This window comes from Lepeophtheirus salmonis, chromosome 5 (genome assembly GCF_016086655.4).
Source record: "Lepeophtheirus salmonis chromosome 5, UVic_Lsal_1.4, whole genome shotgun sequence".
In the NCBI taxonomy this organism is placed as follows: Eukaryota; Metazoa; Arthropoda; class Copepoda; order Siphonostomatoida; family Caligidae; genus Lepeophtheirus; species Lepeophtheirus salmonis.
In genome coordinates, this window is record NC_052135.2 from 13,017,761 (window position 1) to 13,041,216 (window position 23,456).

Here is a 23,456-nt window from a genome sequence, read left to right on the forward strand (position 1 = left end):
ATTTGAAAAATTAAGTTAAATTTTTATTACTCCTCCTTCTTCCCACCCCCTGCGAACAGGCCTTAGTCATCTTGCATTTCTCAGTTCATCAAATTTTCAAAATAATAAATCAATTTTCTCAAATTTTAATTTCCGAGGCTACCCCTTCAAATTTCATGGTAACTTCTTGTAACGATTAGCAGTATGTCGTTCCGTCACCAAAGGGTGGTTTAAGGGGAATTTAAAGATTTAAGCTATAACAAAAAATTTAAATAATCCTCAGATTATTCAAAAAATTATATATAATATGTATAATATAAATCTTATTAAATTTTTTAAAAGCAATTCAGCTTCTTTATCTCTTTGTATATGAAGGTTGAGTCTAATCGACTATCACTTTTTTGATGGCCTTAACTATTTCTCTCTGCTTGAGTTTCTATGATAACTTATCTTCTACTAAAATATAATATTATAGTTATATGTATGTTTGTTTGTACGCTAATAAAAACGCATCACCAGGGTATTCATTTCGAAAACTGAGACAGATACAGGCCTTAGACATACCCAGCCCTATGTTTCATTCTGATCAGACCAGATTCCTTGGCTCTGGAGGATAAGTTTTATTTTTTGCTAATAAGTTGATTTTTTCATAAAAAAAGATCTATTCCCCGTCTATCAAAGTTTTTTTTAATGTATGGGTTGTAGATTTGAAAATGCACCAAGAAGACAAATTAGAAAAAACAACAAAACAAATTACTGTACTAAGGGGAAAAATGGCGGCAGAACTTATATTGAATACGAATTAAAAAAGGGGAAGAAGTGGATTAGCGAGTTAGTCTTAGTATGTATCTTCTTGAACTGTTAGAACTGAAATCGACAAAGTCAAAATCGAAACCGCAATATATTGCTGGTAGGTCTCGGTTCTTGTCCTTATTTATTTATTTTGTGTATATTTTAGCCTTATAATTTTATATAAATGAAACAAGTCGTTACCTTTATTGTATCACACAACCTTTCCTCCAAATAGAAACAGAAAAAAGTACCGAAATCATCTGGTAGTTAGCCAAATAAGTCAACACAACAACTACTATTTTTCTCTGAAGTTCTACTTGACTATCATTGTCAAATTATTCTCTCTCAATTTTTAAAATGAATTCAGAATTACAGATATATGTATATATTCATAATATTAAAACCTTACATAGTATTTTATTCGATACTCTTTTATAATATTGCTTTGTAATATTTTATTAAAAGGGGTTTATCCAAAACATGTGTAGACTCCATCTTCCATCCCCCCCCCTTCCTAGCCTCCTCTCACGGCCCCACTTTGAAAACAATTAGCCTTAGCTTTCGGAGCACCTGCTGGAACTTTGGACACTACGCACTCTAAGTATAAGATAGCTGTTTGTATCCAATATCATTTCCTGGGGACGAATTTTCTAGTATCCTCCCTTATTTTAAGTCCCTGTTACCAAACTGAAGCGGTATAAAAAATAATATCACTCCCTATCAATGTAGACTCTACGTAACATTGAATCGGAATAGAAAATAAATCAGATCAAACACACTATTGATTCCATTTATATCAAGTTTCAGCTTTTCTAATAGGTAAACTAATATCATACTGTCTAAAATAATTGTATCTCATGAGTCATTACTCCCTTAAACCCCACCATATATAGTTGTAAGAATTAATCAAAGCTCAAATATAAATTATTTTTTTAAATAATCAATTAAGAAATTGTTAATAAATAATAATAGGGGAATACCAGAGACAATTTCAACACTTTTTGTATGTAGCTCAATTATCCAAATATGGTTTTACTCCAACACACCAAAATTTAGCAACATACCAATATAAATCCGTTATAGGCAAGGTTTTGCCCTTTTCGGTCTAGCCAGAACATCTATAACCGGAATTGGCAAAGTCAAACGAAGACCGGAATCGAGACAGCAATATATTGCTTATCGGTCTCGGTTCATGTGCTTTTTTTCTATATAGAATTTATAAAGAAAATACAATATATATTAAAAAAAAAAATTAGCTTTAATCAATATACGTCAAATTTCTGAGGTTTTTTTTTGTGTTTTTTAGAATGTTTTTTTACGTCGCCAGAGTCATACAACTGTATCTAAGTTCATAATAGATAAGGGCTTCTTATAGATCTGTTTTAGGCACCAGACGTTGCAAATAAAAGAGGGAAGGGAAAAAATAAATTAAAAGTTAACTAAGGAGTCAAATGGAACGAGTCTTAAAGATCGTTCATTCTAGCAACCTAGCTTTTGGGGGCCCTGGTGGAACTTGGAGTACTACACATTCTGCTTATAAGGTAACTGCGGCCCCTACCTAATTTCATTTCCTGGGCCTGAATTTTCTAGCGACGCCCCTTGTTTTAAATGCCTCTTACCAAACTGAGCCTGGTTAAAAAAAACCGAGACAGATAAAGCTGAATGGAGACCGAGACTCTAGAAATGAAAGAACTGAAACCAAAAGAACTGTTGAACCTGAACCGAGCATAACATTTGCTAAGGGTTTAGCTTGTATAGAAATTGTACTAAGCAGAAGTTTTTTCTTCAAAAATTGCATTTGAAGACTATCCGTCAAACAAATATTGCATCAGTTAAAAAAAGTTGAGTTTAAGTTAGAGATTAAGATGATTATGCAAAATAATATTTTTAGAGGAATAAAGAAGTAAATATTTGAAGGTGTTGAATTAAACCATGCAACAAAATTATAGTGTCCCTTACTGAAATCCACATTTATTATTGTTATTTGCATAAAAAATGTTCTTAAATTAAATCAAGTTGAATATTTGACTCATTGTAATAAGTAATTAAAACTTTAGAGGGAAGGAGATTAACATCATATTTATATTTAATTTAAAAAAAAAATCAGCCGACCTTGGACCCCATGGATCCCATTTGTATTATTCGTCAAATTATCCTCAATGTCTATCAACAAATTAATCTTATTAACCCTTTGGGTTAAATGTAAATTACACTTAAATTAGCATAAATTGATCGTCGCAATAAAAGATTTTAGAAATTGCCGCGAAAAAAGAAAATAAACTAAATAAAGTATCTTAACTCATACCACAAATTTGAATATAAATTTATAATTAACTCATATTGGGCTGTATGAAGTAAAAAAAAAATAATGGGATTTTCTCCTATTCTGGATTTTTGCTCAAGATTGATTTTATGATGTCCCACCACATTTCATAAATGTATAAAAACAGTCTTTAGATAATATGTAAACAGAAGACAGTTGATCCTCCCTCACGTGATTACCTTTATTGTAACACGCAACCTTTCATCCAAAAAGAAACAGGAAAAAACCCAAATAAGTCAACCAACTGCTATTTATTTCCAAAGTACTCCCAGACTATCAGCCACATATTACTGCTCGGCAATTTTTAAAATGAATTATATATATTAATTTCATAATATTCGAATCCTATGAAATTTTATTCCATACTGTACTCAAATATTGTCTTTTAAAATAGCTACATATACATTGTATTTCTATATCATAGCCAAAATTTCTTCATAGAAATAGTAAGATGGCCAATATATATATATATTGTATAAACGACGAGGGATCCACAAGAAATTGTATTCCTGTCCTTTTGGAAACGTATCATGAGTAAAATAAAACTTGCACTTTTTTCGTTTATTTATCAAAAAGAATAAATTATGACGTATCAAGTCAGAGGAGGGAATCCATAGCTGACTACAAAATACATATGGTATTTTTCTGTTAGAGGGTTAATTTTATTTAGGAGAAATATTATTTAATGGACCAAAAATCTGAAGTGAATATACATAGTGAAGTCTTCCATTGGTGGGATTTTTTTTGATTAGTGACGATTAATAGTAATCGGTTTTTTTTTTCTGGAATTGGAATCGTCATCGGGAAGATAACCTTTAATTTGCGATTATTTATTTATTACCGGTAATTCAATATTTACAAATTGTCTAAGTTATGAAAAATATTTAATATATCCGTCAAGATTTAAAAAACGACCATGTAAAATTGTTACTTGAGTTTTATAATTTTATAAATACCCTAATAAATTAATTTATTAGGGTAAAATGCTCAAAAACACAGAAGAAACAAATTGAACACAAACTAAACCTGGACAAAAGTTCACAAGTGGTGGGTGCAGATATTGTTATTTTAAGGCAGTAAGTTTTGTCATGGGATCTAGGAAAGCTCGTTTATGCCAAGGAAAATAGAAATACAAGGTTAGACCATCATATAGTCGGGCTCGCCAGAATTTTCTATTTGATGTATCGTACTGACTGTTGTGTAAAACACACAACCAATCATACTCTATCACGTCACTATTAAAAAGCGTGGTGGAAGTCAAACTTCAGTCGTTCACGCGTTATGGTAGAACCTTTTATTTTTATTAACCTTGGCCTATGCATAATTGCACTTTAGTTTGCCGTGGGAGCACTCAACCTGGGAAAATTTGCCTTGGAAAAAGCTCATCAAATAAAGGAAGGCGATTTATCTTATCAATTCTTGTAAATTTATAGCAAAATGTTATTTTTTTAGCTATGATTTAAAGTATTAGAATTGGGAATGTTATCTAGAATCGGCGCGGAATCGGGATTGTATTTTTTTTTTTTTTTAATCGTCCCATCACTAATTTTGATGTAATAAAAATGAAAAATTGTTGAATCCTTTGGTATTCAGAAGAAATAAACAATTATTTCCGTCCTGTAAATGTGTAGAAGCGATTATTTTACCTAGGAAAAAGTCGCTTCACCATAGCGACTGCGCAATATCCATTTCTAGAGCAAAAAGTCTACCCCCCCCTCTCCCCAAAAGAAGAAGTTTGTACATACGTACATAGTTACAACTTTCTATCCTTCTCTCTTCTGCAAGTAAGCTAAGTAGCTCCTCCCCTTTCTACTTATTATTCTATGAACTTTCAAGATTTTCTTCTTCTTTTAAATCTTCATCATCATAACCCTTTCTTCTTCTCCTCCCTTGAGCTAAAACGAGTGGAAGAAGTTTAGATTATTCCTTGTCTATTCCTGCTCCAATGAATTATCATAAAACAAAATTATTAAATTAATCAGAATTAATACATAAATACCAAAGTATTTAATATGCTATATCAGAGGCGTCCGCAGGATTATATGTCTTTTTAAGGGGGGCTTGGTTTTTTGGAAAAAAATTGAAAATTAAATTTTCCTGATATTTTTTTTCAAAAAATTCATAGCTATTCTCAAAAAAATTAGATTTTTGGAAAACAAATTAAAAAAATCCATAACTATTCACAAAAAGTAAATTTTTTTGGAAAACATTAGAAAAAAACAATTGCTATATCAAAAAATAGAGCAGATCCGAAAAAGCTGAAATTTTTGGGGAAAAAATTTCGAAAATTTGATTTTAAATTTTAGGAAAATAATTCAAAACTCCGAAGCTTTTTACACAAATCAATCTAAAAAATTTTAAAATTAATGTATGTAAAATTTTTTCAAATATACAATTTTTCGGAGAAAATTTTAAAAAATCCATTGCTATTCACAAAAAATTTCAAAAATCCATGGTTATCCACAAAAAATCCAGAGATGTTTCGAAAAAACTAAATCATTTCGGGTAAAAATTTCAAAAATCCATAGCTATTAACAGCTAATAAATTTCAAATATTAAATTTTCTAGTCAGAATCAAAAGTTCCTTTAATTTGGGTAAAGGGGGGGCTACATCCTCCCCCTTTGGACGCCCCTGTATGTAGATCTAGATACCAGAAATATTGAATCCCTTGAAGTAGCCTGAAATCGCTTGGTATTTGTATAAGTAATAATATGTTTATATTGAAATTAAACAACAAAAATGATGATAGATGAATAATAATAATAATATTAAAATAAAATATAATCATATGTAATTAAGTGAAATAAAGAGCTTGCTATCCCTCCTCATCCGTTTGTTTCTTAAGTATTCCTCGAATATATCTCTATATATATTTATTTAGTATATATGTGGTTGTGTGTGTGGGTGGGTTGGTACTTCATTGCCATTATTACAAAGAGTCAACTTTTACACAGTTCTATCCGAATTCAAATTATAGCCTCCACTTGATCCCCCACTACCACAGACCGAGGAGGACGAAGGAGATGAGTGATCCCCTCCTTGATGAAGTGGAGGTGCAGCAGCGGATCCCGTTGAATCACTCCTTCCATCCTCTTGCTGCAAAGGAGACACGCCTCCTCCAGCTCTGTATGTATAATTGTCCTCTGTTTTGGCCTTTAGACGAAGAGCCGCTATTGAACTCGTGGGTGAATAGGTTTGTTGTTGCTGTTGAAGGGCCCCTGGGTTATTATTTTGTGATTGAGAGGACTCTTCTTTCGTGGAAGAGCCGACTGGAGAATAAACACCGTAGGTGCTATCAGCTGCAGAGTTACCATAGCCGGGAAGAGTATTGGAGGATCCCACAGGGCTGAAACTAGATTGAGCTGCCGCATTATGCATAGCGCCCAATCCCCAGGCTGCAGCTGCAAATCCTGCTTTAGCCAAAGTGCTCGGAGCAGCCTTCACGGCCCAGTTGTTGTATGATGTATAACCCGAGTAAAGACTCTCGTCAAAGGGTTGCATGAGTCCATTGAAATTAGTTCCAAAACCCGACTTGCTGAAATCCGTTCCTGTGATGAGATGTCGCTCCCGTTTTCGCCACTTGGCACGGCGATTCTTGAACCAAACCTGGAAGGTAAATGAAAGAAGAGTTGAAGATAGTTATTACAACAATAATATACATAATACAACATTGACTAGGATTGATAACGGGACTTACTCGAATTCTGGGTTCTGTGAGATTCAACCACATGGAGATTTCATCCCTTGTGGACATGTCTGGATATCGATTCCTTGAGAAAAAAGCCTCCAACTCCTGAAGTTGTTGCGAAGTAAAATGAGTTCGTTGTCGCCTTTGTCGTTTCATTCCACTCCCTTTTTTACCATCTTTGGAATCATCTAATTGACTATCTGGATTGATGTGGGTGTCATCTGGAGATTGACTTGAGGGCTCTACTAAATGACCGGGATCTACAAGACATTTTGGAAAAGGATATAAATACAATGATGCAGTTATAAATGGGCATGGGGGGAGTCAAGCAAGGGATAAGAGAGGACAAGCGAGAAAACGAGAGAAATAGTGGTGAAGTCAAAAACAAATAAAATCAGTAAAATAAGAAAAAGTGTGGGAATTTTCTTGTTAAAATCATTAGAGTACATATGTAATAATAATAATAATTCCCTCTCAAAGCTATTTTTCAAGTGATTAAAAAGCAATCCGTTATAGTGTGTGTTCCTGTCAAAGTCATTAACTCCTATTCTCGCAGCTTGAAATAAGCAAGTTAAATATGTATACTACTATTATGTATTTAGTGTTGTGTTTGGGAAGACGAAAAAAGACAGACAAAGTAGGTACACGAAAGATGAAGAAGATAGTTAGTTGACTATAGTTGACATTAATTGGGGATATTTGGGGGGGGAATGAGTAGTTCTAATTACCTGATTTGATTTTGAGAGTGGTGGAGGATGGTAAATGTGAGCTAGAGGGTGAGAAAGTGGAGTCTACAATCCCTTGATTGTCCGCCGCAGAACTAGAGGAAGATGAATTCACGGATTGTTGTAGAGATGGGGAATTACCGGAATTGTTGGAGGGGTTGTTGTTGGATCCCCCACCACCGCCCGTGGTGGAATGGAGATGGTTGAGGGGCGTAAAAGGACGATGCGAAGCAAGTGCTTGATGGTGATTGAGCTGGTGCGGACTCTGCCCATGATGGTGCAGTGAGTGATGGTGATGAGGGTATTGAACATGATGAAAGTCGGCAGAGACTCCGCCACTGCTGCTACTGGGGTGATGATGCTGTGCCGCTGCATGATGAAGGTGATGGCCATGCCCATGACCATGGTGGTGGTGATGGGGATATTGAGGCATTAGACCCTCCAGACCTAAATCACTCAAACCAGCACCCAATCCCGCATGCACTAACCCTGCAGTACTCGTAGAACCTAACATATCCATTGTACATCACACTATCACGATTAACTGAAATCAACTACTGCTCTTTACTTTTCAAATGAAAAAATATATTTCTTTCCGGATAATCCTTAAGCGCCGCGTAGCTCCTCCTTCCTCCTCCTGCTTTACAATACACTCCGCCACGCTGCGGGAACTCTTTTTATTCGCCGTCTCTGCGCTCTCTTCTACAATAATACACTATATATATATGTGTGTATTGAGTAGCTAAGGAATTAAAAAATACAGTGGACAAATGGTCCAACCACCATCTACGACTCACTTTCAAGTATGTTCATTCATACTTCTTTCTTGTATAACTATGATAACAATATCAAACAACCAGACCTGGCTCCCTTTCCTTGCCTCATCATCGTCATCTCTTCCCAACATTTCTATTAATTTCTCCATGATTTATTGCATAGAAAGGCCATAAATTGATAAAAATATACATATTACGTGTGTTCAAATAAACACCCTAATAAAAATATCTTATCAGAAAAGGAAGAGACGTACTAAATTACCTCATTAATTCTGCCAGAATTGAATATTATGTTCGCATTATGACACTAAATACGGCATACAAAAGAAAAACTTAATCATAAGTAAAACCAAAGTCGCCTCACTCCATCCTAATATGTAATAAGGATTATAATTATCGTGATTTAGATTACATTTGTTATTGGATTTATTTTATTTTAAATTCGCGAAAATAATGGTATTTTTTTATTTTATTTTTTTCAAAAAAGGTTGTTGGGGTAAATTATGCCTCAGATCAAAAAATTTAATGTTTGAGATTTGTAAATGGAATAGCTATGGATTTTATAAAAAAATTCCAACACAAGTTTAATTTTTTGTGATTAGCTATGGATTTTTGAAATTTTTTGAAAAAAATTTAATTTTCTGTGAATAACTCTGGATTCTTGATTTTTTCGATCCAAAAATGTAATGTTTAAAATTTACTTACAACAGCTGTGGGTTTTTGATTTTTTTTTTCCAAAAAATTAATTTTTTTTTGTAACTATGGAGTTTTGAAATTTTTTTGTTTGTGAAGAGCTATGGATTTTTGATTTTTTTTCTTACAAAATGTAACATCTATGTTTTTTTTTCTAAAAATTTTAATTTTTTGACAACGGCTGTGAATTTTTTTTGAAATTTATGTTTCTGTGATTATTATATATTTTTTTTCCAAAAATATAACTTTCAGTCAATAGCATTGGATTTATTTTTTTCAAAAAAAAGTGTAATATTAAAATTTTTCTTCTACAATAATTAATTATTTGAGAACTGATATTTTTCTAAATTATTTTCTAAAAAATTATTTCAATAGTTAATTTATGTCTGTGATTTTGAGCCTTCTTCTGTTTCTTTTCTTTTGCAAAATGCAAACAAGGTAGGGGTTAGAGGGGAAATCTTTTGATTTCCGAGACAGAGAACGCCTGACCTTGAAGTGATGGGGATCATATTTTGAAATTATTAAATTTAAGAATATAAAATTATTTATTCTCGTTTTTTTTTAATGCAAAATATTTTGGATTCTATATTTTTCTCTTGAAAAGAAAATATTTTGGACCTTTGTCTTTCTTTGTTATGAATTAAATTATATATACATAAGTTGATTTTTAACTTATTATTGTGATGTTTTTCCTTCAAAAAACACCACATTTACTGAATTGAGCCAAAGGTACACGGATAGGCTGTAAAAAGAGTACATTTCCAGAGACAAGAGTACAGTTGGTAACCATAGCAATTTAACAAAACTAGACATAGCAATGAAATAAGTAAAGAACGACAGTTGCACTTTTGTAAGAGCAAGGAAATAATAACCATGAGCCAAAAACGTAATATATTTAAATACGTACTCAAGTTGAAAATTTCATAATTATATAATTACAATGTATACTTAATTCTTCAATTTTAAATGTCTTTTCATCAGGGGTTCACTTTTTATTTATAATTTGTATCATCAAGTTTCTTGGTCACTTCTACACCGCACCAGTGGCCCCGGAACCATGGAGCCTTTAGCCTCCACTCCACTTTTGAAGAATTTTTATAACAAATTATAGCAAATCCGTCATGTCTAGATAACTTACTAAACTTACAACACTTACTAAATATAATGGATAATGGCAAAAATGCGCTCGTTCCATACTGTCGTAATTTTTGTTTCGACCGATCAATGCATTCATTATTACTTTATCTCGTGGGCCAGAACGAATAATTAATTGATCTTTCTTTATAGTAAAACCCATTCACACTTTATTCATACATTTAGTCCCGTAAACAGACCAAAATCCAAGATCCAAGGACCTTAGCTACTATTTTCTTTGCGGATTGATAAGCTTGAAATGACATTTCTATTAATGGAAATTGTTTAATAACCTATTTTTTATTAAACCCCAAAATTTGGAATTATTATGATTGAGGTGATGTATTTCATATTTATGCTATTGTTACAGCCCTCAGTATTGATGGACCTAGGTGGTAAATTTAAAGATAAACGATTGTTAAAATCAAGTAATAAAAATGTGGTCACAACTCTCCAGTCTTAGACGAATAAATCCCACTGTATCCCTTGACATAATCTAAGAATGGATATTGCTGGGTAATAAATATGATTACAGCATAATAATCCGATTTGACAAATAATTATTAAAGTTCTTATTCGAATTAGTCACCTAATTTTATATATAAGTCCTAATGATATATTATAATATTTATTTAGGCCTTGTATATGGAGAAATACAATAACAAATGTGATCTAAATTATTATAATTATATTCATTATTGCATATTAGGATGGAGTGAGGTAGTTACTTATTTGGTTATAATTATGATGGACACTGTTAAAAATGTCCATATAGGTTAATTATAATTGAACGAATTAGTTTTCCAAATTCTGATTAGGGGGGGGGGAGCAGAAACATCGACAGCTGACAGAAAAATACAGTGTAAATGTTTGTTTTATTAGGGTAACAACTTCAGTGAGAACATCGAATCAAAGGCCTGGAAGATGCTGCAGCTCTAGGGTTGCCAATCACCTCTTGAAAAACGGAATCCGTATTGAGCTAAAATGGAACGCACTTTTTGTCCCATAATATGTGGAGTTTTAAAAATGATTAGTAAAATGTCACTAAGTTGGAAACCCTATGTATCTCTAGTTAAAAAAGTGCATAGAATCCCACCTTGAAATGATGGAATGACTGATAGAGTTTACGAAACACGGGAAAAACAAATACTGATACACATCCGTCCATGCGACCACCCTCCATTTTTATTTATTTAGAATCTCCATGATTTTCTAATAATAAAAAATAATGAAATAATAACAAAAACCTTTTTGATCACGTGTATGCATAAAAACAACAAAATTATATAACCACCACGACCGCTATTAAAAACCCATTTGAACCCCCTTCTCATGGCCATGGCTCCCTACAGGGGATGAGTTTTGATGACATGGAGACATTTTATGAGTAGTAACATCCTTCGTTCTCGTTCTAGTTATGTATTATTAATATTTATTGCGTAGATTTGCGCGTACAGGGTGATCAAGTGTGTTTCAGGTACGTGTGTACCTTCAAGGGCAGACATTATGAGAAAAGGTAGAATAAATTAGAGAGAGAGGAAGGGTCTCAATTTATCCAAGTACATAATAGTAAATAAGATTCATCTAACTAAGTAAGAAAAAATATATTACAATATACTTAAAAGTTTTCTGGGAAAGAGGGGTATGTATTAGAAATTATTATGGAATAATGTTGTAACAGTTAGCTAGGGAGGAAGATTCTTCCTTTTTTTTCTTTTTCTTTTTTTCTCTCTCTCTCTTTCTTTGTTTCCTTTTCTATCTAGCTCTAGCTCTGCTCCTTCTTCTTCTCTTCTCTTTTTTTTCAAATAAAGAAAGAAGCAGAAAAGGAAGAAAAGGGAGAAAACCCTACGTAACGAGAGTCAACCAGTGAGCGTATGTTCAGAGGGGGGATTACGGAGGATTTAAGAAAAAAAACTAAGATGGGGGAAGAAGAAATAGAGGGGAAATATATGTATGTAATTCTAAGGAAAGGATACACAAAAAAGAACAGCATTTTAATATATAAATACATACATAGTATGAATGTTATGTATTTGAATGTATCACATACATACATACATACATAGAAGAAGGGAATATCACTATTATTAAATGTGTAGTACTCTTGTTTTTTTTTCTCTCTCTCCTAGAAAAAACAATCGTGCAAAATGTATTTATTTAAGTGAAGCATCGTTCAGATTTGTTTTTCAAACTCATCTAAAAAATAAAATGAAATAAAAACTTTTTTTTTTTAGTTTTAGGGCTTCTTCTTCATCAACATGGTCCAAATTATAACTTACATTCACACACTATGTAAATATTCCCAGAGGAGAAGTTCCTCATGCCGCGTTGGTGGTAAAGTTGTAACTTGTTATACATGTGTATATTATGCTAGTAGAAGCTCCCCCATTGATTAGGTACAGTACATATCAATATTTAGTTTGCTAATAAGTAATAATATACTAGAAATAATAATTAGATACAGTGGCTAATGACGTCATTTCTAATCAATCAAAGCAACGTGTGCTTACATCTATATGTATATTATAGCCTAGGGACTGTTTGATTTACAAGAATAGCCACTCCAATCAAAACCTGTCAGGACCTCTAATTTTAAACACTAAGAAGAAGTTTACAAACTATTCTAAGAAGGTTGCGGAGATGCCAATGATGTGGCTCGCTCTGGGTGTGTCCAAGCACGTCAACAACAGATGGAAACGTATAAGCAGTGAAGAAAATTGTTATTGAAAACAGTCGAATCACTATTAGAGAAGTTGCAGCGGATATTGAAATATCGATTGGCTCGTACCATAATTTTTTTTTCAAACGTTTTGGGCATGAGACAAGTGTCAGGGAAGTTTGTTACAAAACTGCATAATTTGAACCAAAAGAATTGCAGCATTTTTTGGCCAACAACAACAACACCACAACCATATTTGTGCCACCATATTCACCGGATTTGCCCCCATGTGACTTTTTCTTCTTCTAGCAACTGAATAGACCTATGAAAGGACGGCGGAGATTTGCAACGATTGAGGAGATAAAAACTGCAAAAGCTCAAGGCTATACCGAAAAATGCTTATGAAAAGTATTTTTTAGGATTGGAAAAAGCGTTGACACAAGTCTATTGTATCTGAGGGGGATTACTTTGAAGGGGTCAACATAAATATTGAAGCATACATTTTTTTACTAAGCTCACCTAACTTTTTGAACACTCGTCGTATTTGGGAATAATGGAACTTTGATCAATTTAAACTATGTAATGCAACAAATTAGTGTTGAGACTCTGTCCAAGACCGAATACTATTTTTGGTTGAGTCTTAGGGGATTATTCTCGGCCGAGTTGGACTGATATTTCGATCCAGATCGTCGTGATCTCAGACTGAAACTTAATCGTTTTCAAAGGGATTTTCAGATTTTTTTGCCCTCCTTTTTTCAGTACCAATCTAAAATATGGACCGATTTTCTACTCTACCCGCCTGATTTATGAATGATACAAATATGATTTATGTCAGTCATTTAACTTCATATGACGTTATTATAGGTCAATGGTCATAATTTTTAAGCACAACAGACGTCAAAAAAATTCATCTACAGAATCGGTCTAGACCGAATTTTAAATGAGACCGATCCAGATCGAATTTTTCTTTGAGACATGTCCAAACCAAAATTATTTTAAGGACTGAATTTGTTCGGTACACTAAAAACATAACAGTCTAAGATCGTTCAAGGGTTTTCAGAGCGCAACCCAACACTAGTATATAGAAAAAAAAATAGTGTGATTTAAAATCATTAGAAAAAAAAAGATCACTTGATCAATATTTCTTCGAAATGGTCTACACTAAAGCATTTCATCAAGTAGCGCATCGAAGGCTAACGTCATTATTAGCGAAAAAAAATATCTTAGTCAAAATTTACTTTTTTTGTACGCTAGAGATATGTATTATTATTGCAAGCATTTTGGTGAATAATTTCCTGTTCTCGCGTGTGAATGAGCCAAGTACTGTACTATTTCTACTTTTATTTACTTCATTATTCATTTACTTCTTGCTTGAACAATTATGGAAAGGGAATTATGATTCAAAATGATTTTCACATACAGAATGGTCAGCAGGTTTCTAATTAGGAAGATATTTAAGATTTGATATCCATTTTTTTTGCTTCTTGCGACTTCTTTTGGATTTTTGGGATTGGGAAATTTAAGAAAGCGAACGTTTCTTTGAACCTTTTGGAAATTTGACTCATTTCTATTTTACATCCTCAGACACTACACTGACCCATTATTTTGGAGTAATTTGCTTTATAATAATATGTAAATATTTAAGACAAGAAAAAATTATATGCGTATTATTAATTATTCAAACTTTTTTAATACCAAGTTTGACCATACTATTTCCTCAAGCTAACGGTGCTCAATGTACTACTTGGTTTAATGCTTTAGTCAGCACCACAGTTTGTCTTGTTGCAAAGGGCTTAGAATATTACGCCTATAAGTAATTAACTTTGCAATTTCCATGACTTGACTCTTTTAATTGAATGAAAAAGGGGGATTCTATCAAGGGAAGAAAAAACATCATATTTCATAAAATCATATAGAAATAAAGTAATAAACAATATTCTAATAAAATTGGGGTTACATATATATTGCTTTATCCAAGGTCAATAGAAATGCAAGAACATACCATAACGCTTTACCTACAAATGTTTAACTTCCACCACGCTTTTCCATAGTGACGTCAAAGAGTATAACTGTTAGCAAGAGTACCTATATATCATCTTCCCTGACTGTTACTTTTAGAGTGCGGCTGTTATACTCTGTGAAGTCATATATGTCTGTCCTGTCCGACATTCAGTACGGTACATCAAATTGAAAATTCTAGCAAGCCCGATTATATGATAGAATAACCTTGTATTTCTATTAACCTTGGTCTTATCTATGGAAAATGATCTCATCAAAAGCAATACCATACGGAATGTATTTCAATTTGGGAAGGAATCTACTTTAGTTGACAGGGACATTTTTTACTTGGTTTATAGTAGGGCTATTGACGATCAGGACAAAAAAACGTAAATAGAAACTTTGCGTTTCTTGAAAAAAGAAAAAAGGAAATGATTCTTGAGTCAATTTCTATATGTAACATGGGTGTTATTATAATAACATCATATAAAATGATGACTTTTAGGTTAATAAAGATTACAAAGGCGCCCGCAGGATTATATGAATATTATTATTATTTTTTTGGAAAGGTGCGGAGGGGGGTTCAAAATTGGAAAAAAATTGAAAAATTAAATATTTAATTTTTTGGAAAAAATTTCAAAAATCCATAGCTATTCTCAAAAAACTAAAAAAATTCAGCACTGTTCTCAGAAAAATTTAAAAAATTCAGAGCTGTTACCAAAAAATTTAAAAAATTAAGAACTGTCCCCAAAAAATTTAATTTTTGTAAAAAAAATTCAAAAATTCGGAAAGCTCTGAATTTTTTAATTATTATATATATATTAGATATTTAATTTTTTGGAACTAATTTCAAAAATCCATAGCTATTCTCAAAAAATTTTTTTTGAAAAAATTTAAAAAACTCAGAACTGCTCCAAAAAATTTAATTTTTTCCAAAAATTCAAAAAATCAGAGCTGTTTACAAAAAAAAATGAAATTTTTTAAATTAAATTTCAAATATAAAAAAAATTTCCATATCTATTCTCAAAAAAATAAAATTTTTGGAAGAAAACTTGAAAAATTAAATTAAATTTCAAATATTAAACTTTCTAGTAAGAATCAAAGGTTCCTTATTTGGGGGTGGGGTACTGCCCCTACAGCCCTGCCCCTGTATTACAATATTATTACAACGTGTTGACGTCATTGACTATACATATTATTTATTGCTAAAGTAAACGAATAAATTGGCTTTTGACTCTTTTCCTTATCATCTTTCTATAATAGTTGACCCCCTAATAATAACAGGTGTTGAAAATGATATATATTACATTTGTATGTAGGGATCCTCCTATCGAGAAATAAAGAAGGAGGGAGGGGGGGGCTGGAAGAGTCCCATGAGAGATAAATGGCATCATGATGAGATATTATTATGTCGAAAAGAAGAAGAGGAAAAAAAAGAGAAAAAAGGATGGAATCTTGTGGTGGAATAGAATTATTAATATTATCTGCAAAATATGATGATGATATGTAGTAATAACATTTTGCGCGTGAAAAAACTCATCAGAGATGAGATTATTGGGTTGCCCATATGTTCTTGTTGCTGCTCTGTTCATGATATTATTATTCCAAGGGTTGTAAGTAAAGAGTCAAGAGGGACGCAGTTAATGGTCCATGTAATTGTGGGTTCATATTATTGCGCAGGTCTCTAGAGTGCTGTTGATCTTATGTTGTTGAAATCTATCGCACCTATTTAGGAGATGATTCAATATTTTTTTTTGGGTACTGAGAAAACGCTTTGCTCATACTTAGATAATTAAAATATTTTATGTATTCTTCACGGCCTTTATTTAAAGTCACATTTTTTCCCTTGTAAAAAAATAATGTTTATTGCATTTTTTTTATATATATATTTACTAGTGATGGGACGATTCCTAAAAATCCTTGATGCAGATGCGATTCTAGTAAAAATTCTCGATGCGGATTCCGACTCTTTAATATTTTAAATAATAGTTAAAAAATACCCTTTTGATATCAGGGGCGCCCACATGATTATATATATATATATTTTTAGGGTAGGAGGGCTTGGTTTAGAATTTTTTTTGTAAAACAATACCCTAAAAAATTTCAAATATACAATTTTATATTTAAAATTTCTCAAAAAACCATGACTATTGTCAAGGTTTTAATAATTTTTTTTGGAATAAAATATCAAAAATCAATAGCTCTTCAGAAAAAATAAAAAAATTCAAATATTAATTTTTTTGGAAAAACATTTCAAATATTATTTTTTTAGAAAAATATTTCAAACATTATTTTTTTAGAAAAATATTTAAAAAATCTCCTGGTTTTTCAAAAAAAAAAAAAAAAAATTGGAAAAAAATATCAAAAATTATTTTTCTTAGAAAAATATTTCAAAAATTAAATTTTTAATACAAAATTTTTTGAAAAGAAAATCAAATATTAACTTTTATGGAGAAAAAATTTCAAAAATACATAGTTATTCATAGAAAGTTATTTTTTTGGAAAAATAAATTAAATTTCAAATATAAAATTTTCTAGTAAAAAGCAAAAGTTCTTTATATTTTTTCTCATAATTTAGAAAAGTAATAAATAGTTAAATACCAGAAATAAATAAGAATTGGAATCCCAAATTACACATAATTTTTTCGATGCATTTTCCGATTCCAGAAAAAACACCCGATTCTCCGATTCTTATTAATCGTCCCATCACTAATATTTACTGCCTTGTACATAAATCTCTTTTAGTTGGAAGAAAGTGTCCATCTCAATTTGTCTCCTCCTTATACAAACTGCTTTTATTCAGTTGTCTATATATAATATATACATAATATGTATTTTCGTGCAAATAATTTATGAGCTATAATATATTACTAAATGTCGCTTAAATATTTTTTTTTCTTATTTAATTAAGCTTGTAATTAATCATTTATTTTGTAAAAATGTATGTATTCAAAGACCCTTATTTATGGCTTTCTCTGTAGTAAGCATGTATATATTTTTTTAAAAACACATGCAAAAAAACCACACTATTAAAAGTTTAATCATTTTTGCATTTGTTTGACTTTAATTAACATAAGTAAGTAAATTTACTTGTTTTTCGTTTTTCCCAATCACTTGGTAGCATTATTTTATTGCACCTGCAATATAATTAATAATTATAATCTACTCATGATAAACTTAGTTATCATTGTTTAAAAAATAATAAAAAAACTACATAGTTCATAAAGTGATAAGAAGGTTCAATCACGTTTAATCAAATATGTCAAAGAAATCATAAAAATTATGAAATATTTATTACCTTTATTGATTGTGATTTGAGAAACTATTTTTTTAATTATTATTTTAGACATATTTATCAAGCAACTAACCTACTTTATTTTTTATTCTTTTACTTTCTTTCAAGTAGTACAAACTTCAAGCAAATTGAATTAAATACTTTCAATAGCTTTAATTTTATTATGTATTTGTATAATTATATAATTTGCAAGGTTGTGCCCTTATCAGTCTAGCAGTTCGGATTCTTGTACTGCTAAAACTGGAACCGACAAAGTCGAACCGAAACCGCAATATATTGCTTATCGGTCTCGTTTCTTGCCCTTTTGTTCCTATATAGAATATATAAATAAAATACAATATATATTATAAGCAATAATTAGCTTTAATCAATCAGTCAATTCTCCGAGTTTTTTTGTGTGCAATTGTAGCGTTTTACAATGCTTTTTTTTACGTTGCCAGGGGGATACAGTTGGATCTGAATTCCATATAGCTAAGAATTTCTTATGGATCTGGAAAAGTGGGTTTAATGACAATTTAGTTTTTTGAAAATGTATCTGCTTAATATACTTTTATAATTAAAGCTTCTAATTGGATTATTTTTTTTATTTAAGAAAATGTGTAGAATGAAAAAAATTAAGCTGAATATACATGTGTCTCAATTGTTATTTGTGCTCAGTCTGAGGCAATGTTTGTCCTCAGACAATTTTTCTAGTACTATATAATGTATATTTTTAAGATTGAGAACTTACTGTACGATCAGCGGTTTGGCACGAATGCTTCAAGATACACTACATATTCTTAACTGATTTTCGAATGAGCTGTCTTAAAAAATAAAGATAAGACTTGTGTAGTGTTCTTAGGATTTAACAATTATCTATTTATACTGTACTTTTCTTCAATAATAAAATCTTTCAAAATATCATTTATCTACAAAAAAAAAAAAAAAAAAAAAAAAAAAAAACCGCATAAAGTTATCTATTATAATATAGTTAGTAATTTAAATTAACTTTGCTTAATTAAGTCTCAAAGTTATTTGTAAAAGATGAGCGTATCGAAATAAAATATAATTTTTTTTAATAGGATAAATCTTTTGTAATAAAGAATACAGGTACCTTACCGAATCGTGGTTCGATACTGCACCGTCCCAGTACTAATATAAAAGTAAACTATGGCGATCCCTAATTATTATTTATTATAAGTTTCAGGCTTTTAAACACAATTTTTAAACCCTTCAAGCCATTTAAAATGTAAAAAATCACGCGTTGTTTCTTATGGTTAAAATTAACTGATTTCAAATGGCTTGAGAGGTCTCAATTTTGAAGATTAAAGTTCCTATTTCTTCATGTGACTCCATTAGTATCTTAAATTTCAAAACTATTCTGTTGCAATGTGACCAATAACAATTATTACAAGAGCTGTTAGGAATAACTCATATCTCCTTTATTTATTGACCGATTAGTACAATTTAAAGCTTGCTAAAAGCTTTAATTCAAAATAAATAATTGTTATTTTATACAAAAACTTAATCAGAAAAGTACTTTTACAACTAAAGTGCTTCTAAGTGATACACATAAATATATATAGTGGAATGTTGTGTTTCTGTTGTGTATATATTATAAGAATTTATTTGGTCATCATCAAGCACATAGCTAGATGTGGATCAATACATTCAAGAGCTTTCTCTATTTATTTATGATTTTGAGTTCCTCAAAATACACTTGCTCTATCTGAAGATACAGTGAAGCTCCTTTTTGTGGTTTTTCGAAATTTATTAGAACATCATAAAAGTCATAAATATTTATATATTTTTATTTTAATTGTAAATAGGTATAAATATGATAATTATTACTTAAATGGAATGTGACTATCCATGTGAACGAGGATATTTAACGTGGTCCTTATTATTGATAAATGATATTTGTGTTGTGTTGAATCGAATCAAACACAATCGACTCGTTATGGGTTGAATCGAGTCGATAAATTAGTAAAGAGGTCTTTATGTCAAATCGAATAATAAAGATTACCCAACTTTTATGAATATGAAACTTTGGCAACATATTTTGTAAATGTAGGGATATAATTGTACCAAAAATAGACTTGGCTTTTTATCATAGCTCCCAGGGTCCGATCTCAAAGTTAGGTCATTTTTCTGCGGAAATTTGGTCAATTATACGTACATGTTTATATCTTAAACTTACTTTATCAGTTAAATAGACTGACAAAAGAAAACTGATGTACATTAATTTATACTATTGATTAAAAGTTGACAATTTAAAGAAAAATATATGAGTAGTTTATAGTATAACAAAACATAAAATATTATAATATGAAATTGCTAATTGGAATTGTGTTGTATTAACATAAATAAGCATTTTAGCTTTAAATTAGACCTCCTAGCCAAGATTTACATCTTAAAAAAAAGTCAAACATTCCGACAGTCAGAAAGTCATAGAAAACAATCACACACTCAATAATATAAAACATAAAAACCAATCCATTGGTCTCCCTCGATGACAGCGTTCATAATCTACGGAGAATTGTTTTTAAAGTAGTTCTATTATATCTAGTTGAATTTGACAATTTATATTTGACAATGTCAATTATTACCATTAAGGGCTTTGACACTCAAAAGAGCCGGATTTTCTTCACTTTTTCGTCTTTGCCTTGTAGGCAAGCCGAACAAAATTGTTGCCATTAAGGTATTAATGTTTTCCTCCCTCCATATTTAGAGAAACAAAATCAATTAAAAAAGACATTAAAGGGCACTCGACAAACGCATGCAAAGTAGTATTACAAAACTTTCCATAGTCTTTACAGGGATCGCAGTAAACGTTTTTAGCGTTAAAAAACAAACAAAAGACAATCCATATCGTTCAGTGATACGTTCTTTGAACGCACGTTCCATGGAATCTATACAAAAAATCTCGATTTTCAAAGTATATTCGAGTATAAGTATAAATTGATGTGATCAAGCAAACTCTATACGTATCTATATTTCGAGCAGAGACAACACTCAATGATATCAATGTATATAAATAAATATTTTGTTTTAAATCCACGTCTCATAAAACCATAAATACTCTATATAAATAAATAAATATTCATGGAAGTCTATGTTTTTGAACTCTAAATATATGTAGTGAAGAAGAGTTAGTCCGTGGTAAATGCTAATAAATTTTCTTTCTTTCAAATCATTTGACAAATTATATATGTAGATTCTACAATAATACAAATGGGAGGAGGAATAAAAAGAGAGAAGAAGAAGATTCAACCTCTTCTCTTCTGCTGTCTCCATTGTGTAATAATGACAAAGAATAAAGAATGGAACATATGTGATGATGATCAGTAATGTAATGCAAATTTAATGTTAGTTGTATATGAGTTTATAATGATACTAAATATAAAAAAAGAAGAAGCATATGATATACTTGTAACTTTGAAATCCGTTCTTTTATTTATTTATCTTTATTTATATAAAAAACTATCATTTTTATATATAAAATATAAATATATTCCTTCATTATTTGAACAAAGCAGTGCGTGTGTTCATCAATCTTCTTTTTAGCATGATAGTCTTTATTATATACGTTTTATATTATATCTAATACAAAACGTTAAAAAAGTGAGTTGGAAGAAGGGGTTACTACGTATGAGTGATGTAGGGATGAGGGATCAATTGGATGTAGCGAAAAAGTGATGCTGTCCAAATAGGCAAAATAAAAAATATACATTATCCGTAAGGTGGTATGACTTTCTATAGCCTAATATAAGTATACATTGCTCAGGGGCGTACGCAGGGATATATATATTAGTGTGCATCAAGCCCCCTATATTTTAAAGATGTTTTTATTTCGTTATGGATGTATAGCAAAACCAGTGATAAGATGAGCCAGGAGCCGCATGAAAACTAAATATGCACGAGTCGTGCCTATGTCTATCGGAAAAAGTGGTTTCCATAAACCTCTAATAAAGCGATATATGTGTCTGTCTTGCCTGTCACCGTGTTCATATTTGATTGCTATGAGCCTCTTAGCCAAGTTGTGTTGTTAACTTGGTGGAATTAAATCACTGAAGGTGCAAGTTGTACCATTTCTGCGGTTAAGCACTACAGATGACAAAATAGAGCAGATATTGCATTCTTAGATATGGTTGAATTGATTCTCTTATATTGCAGGGTTTTCTTGTGAAGAGACAAATAATTCCAAGGAGCACCCACGCCTCTGGTAAATGTGCTCCACTATGAACTGTAGATCAAACATAAAAATACATTTAACTTCTCACTCTGATATTTAGTATAATTGGTTCCATTTGACAAATATAAGATATTGTGTTGTAAAGGAACAATCTGGATTGAACACTATATTCAGCAGGCCTTGAGGACACTTGAGGTTAAAATCCTTATTGCTGAAGCCATCTAAATACAACATGCACAGTTCAGATAATTCCTTGTTATCATGACGCTGTGTAGATTTTAGGAAACTGAAGAGATTTATTTATCCATTCAGACTTAATTTCACACATAAAATTAGATGATCGAGTGTCAGCTTTTCTTTGCTGAGGCAGCTCACACTTTCAAAAATGTTTCGACCCCCCCTTCCCCCGTCTAAGATTTACTGCATTTATGACATTACTGATATAATGTATCGCTAATTTACTGGATTCTGGAAAATATATACATATTATTTATATATTTCCCGAATTGTCCCCCCAATGATTTAAAATCCTATCTACCATGGCAAATTCCCACTCTGTCCTTTATTCCAACGTCCTGGTATTACTTTTAATCCAAGTTCACATAACTTTGTAATTCAAATAATTATTTCCAAACTCATGTACTTTCTGAATGAATATGCAATGAGCCAAGTCTACATCTAGATTATAATGAACTCCTTTACTTTTCACCTATACCAGCATTAACTAAGAACCACTCTAATTTTTTATATCAATAGGTAGTCAAGTTAATCGGTTGTATTTTTTAGCTAGTCCGCTTTGAAGAGTGAGTTTTCTTTTCCTAAGATTCTATCATTAATATTTAACTCCTGAAAAGTGAAAAAAAAATTCTACTACATACAAGCAATTATGGATATTTAAGAAATCAGATAAAACATTTACATATCTTCATAGAAGATGGGAATTATACTTGATTATTTGATACTCGGGGTTGGACTCCGAGTATAATTGATGATCGACATCGGAGTAATTCCTTGTATATCTCCTTCTCGCTTTCGTGATAGCTGATTTAATGAAATGACATTAAAGTTAAAATACTCTCCTTCAAATTTTCACAATTACATGGGCGCAAACAGGAAGTGGGCTGGAGGGGCTGTAGCCCCTAACCCAAATTAATTATTCTTTTCTTTTTACTAGAAAATTTAATTTAATGTGTAAAGCTAAGGATTTTTGAAAATTCCC

The 23,456-nt window shown here is 31.2% G+C and overlaps 1 protein-coding gene across 3 annotated transcripts; it reads right to left on the reverse strand.

Annotated features, from left to right (window-relative positions):
- Positions 1-5,789: 5,789 nt before the first annotated feature.
- Ptx1 (pituitary homeobox homolog Ptx1) lies at positions 5,790-9,004 on the reverse strand. Of its 3 annotated transcripts, none has more exons than XM_071888284.1 (4): positions 8,306-9,004; positions 7,512-8,223; positions 6,793-7,043; positions 5,790-6,701 (listed from the first exon to the last, which is right to left on the reverse strand). In XM_071888284.1, the coding sequence occupies exons 2-4, from the start codon at positions 8,026-8,028 to the stop codon at positions 6,042-6,044; spliced, it is 1,428 nt and encodes a 475-aa protein (XP_071744385.1). In that variant the 5' UTR covers positions 8,029-8,223; positions 8,306-9,004; the 3' UTR covers positions 5,790-6,041. The 3 variants fall into 3 exon arrangements, with proteins under 3 accessions (XP_071744385.1, XP_071744384.1, XP_040568866.1); XM_071888283.1 differs by having other exon boundaries at positions 7,512-8,250; XM_040712932.2 differs by having other exon boundaries at positions 7,512-9,004.
- Positions 9,005-23,456: the final 14,452 nt, after the last annotated feature.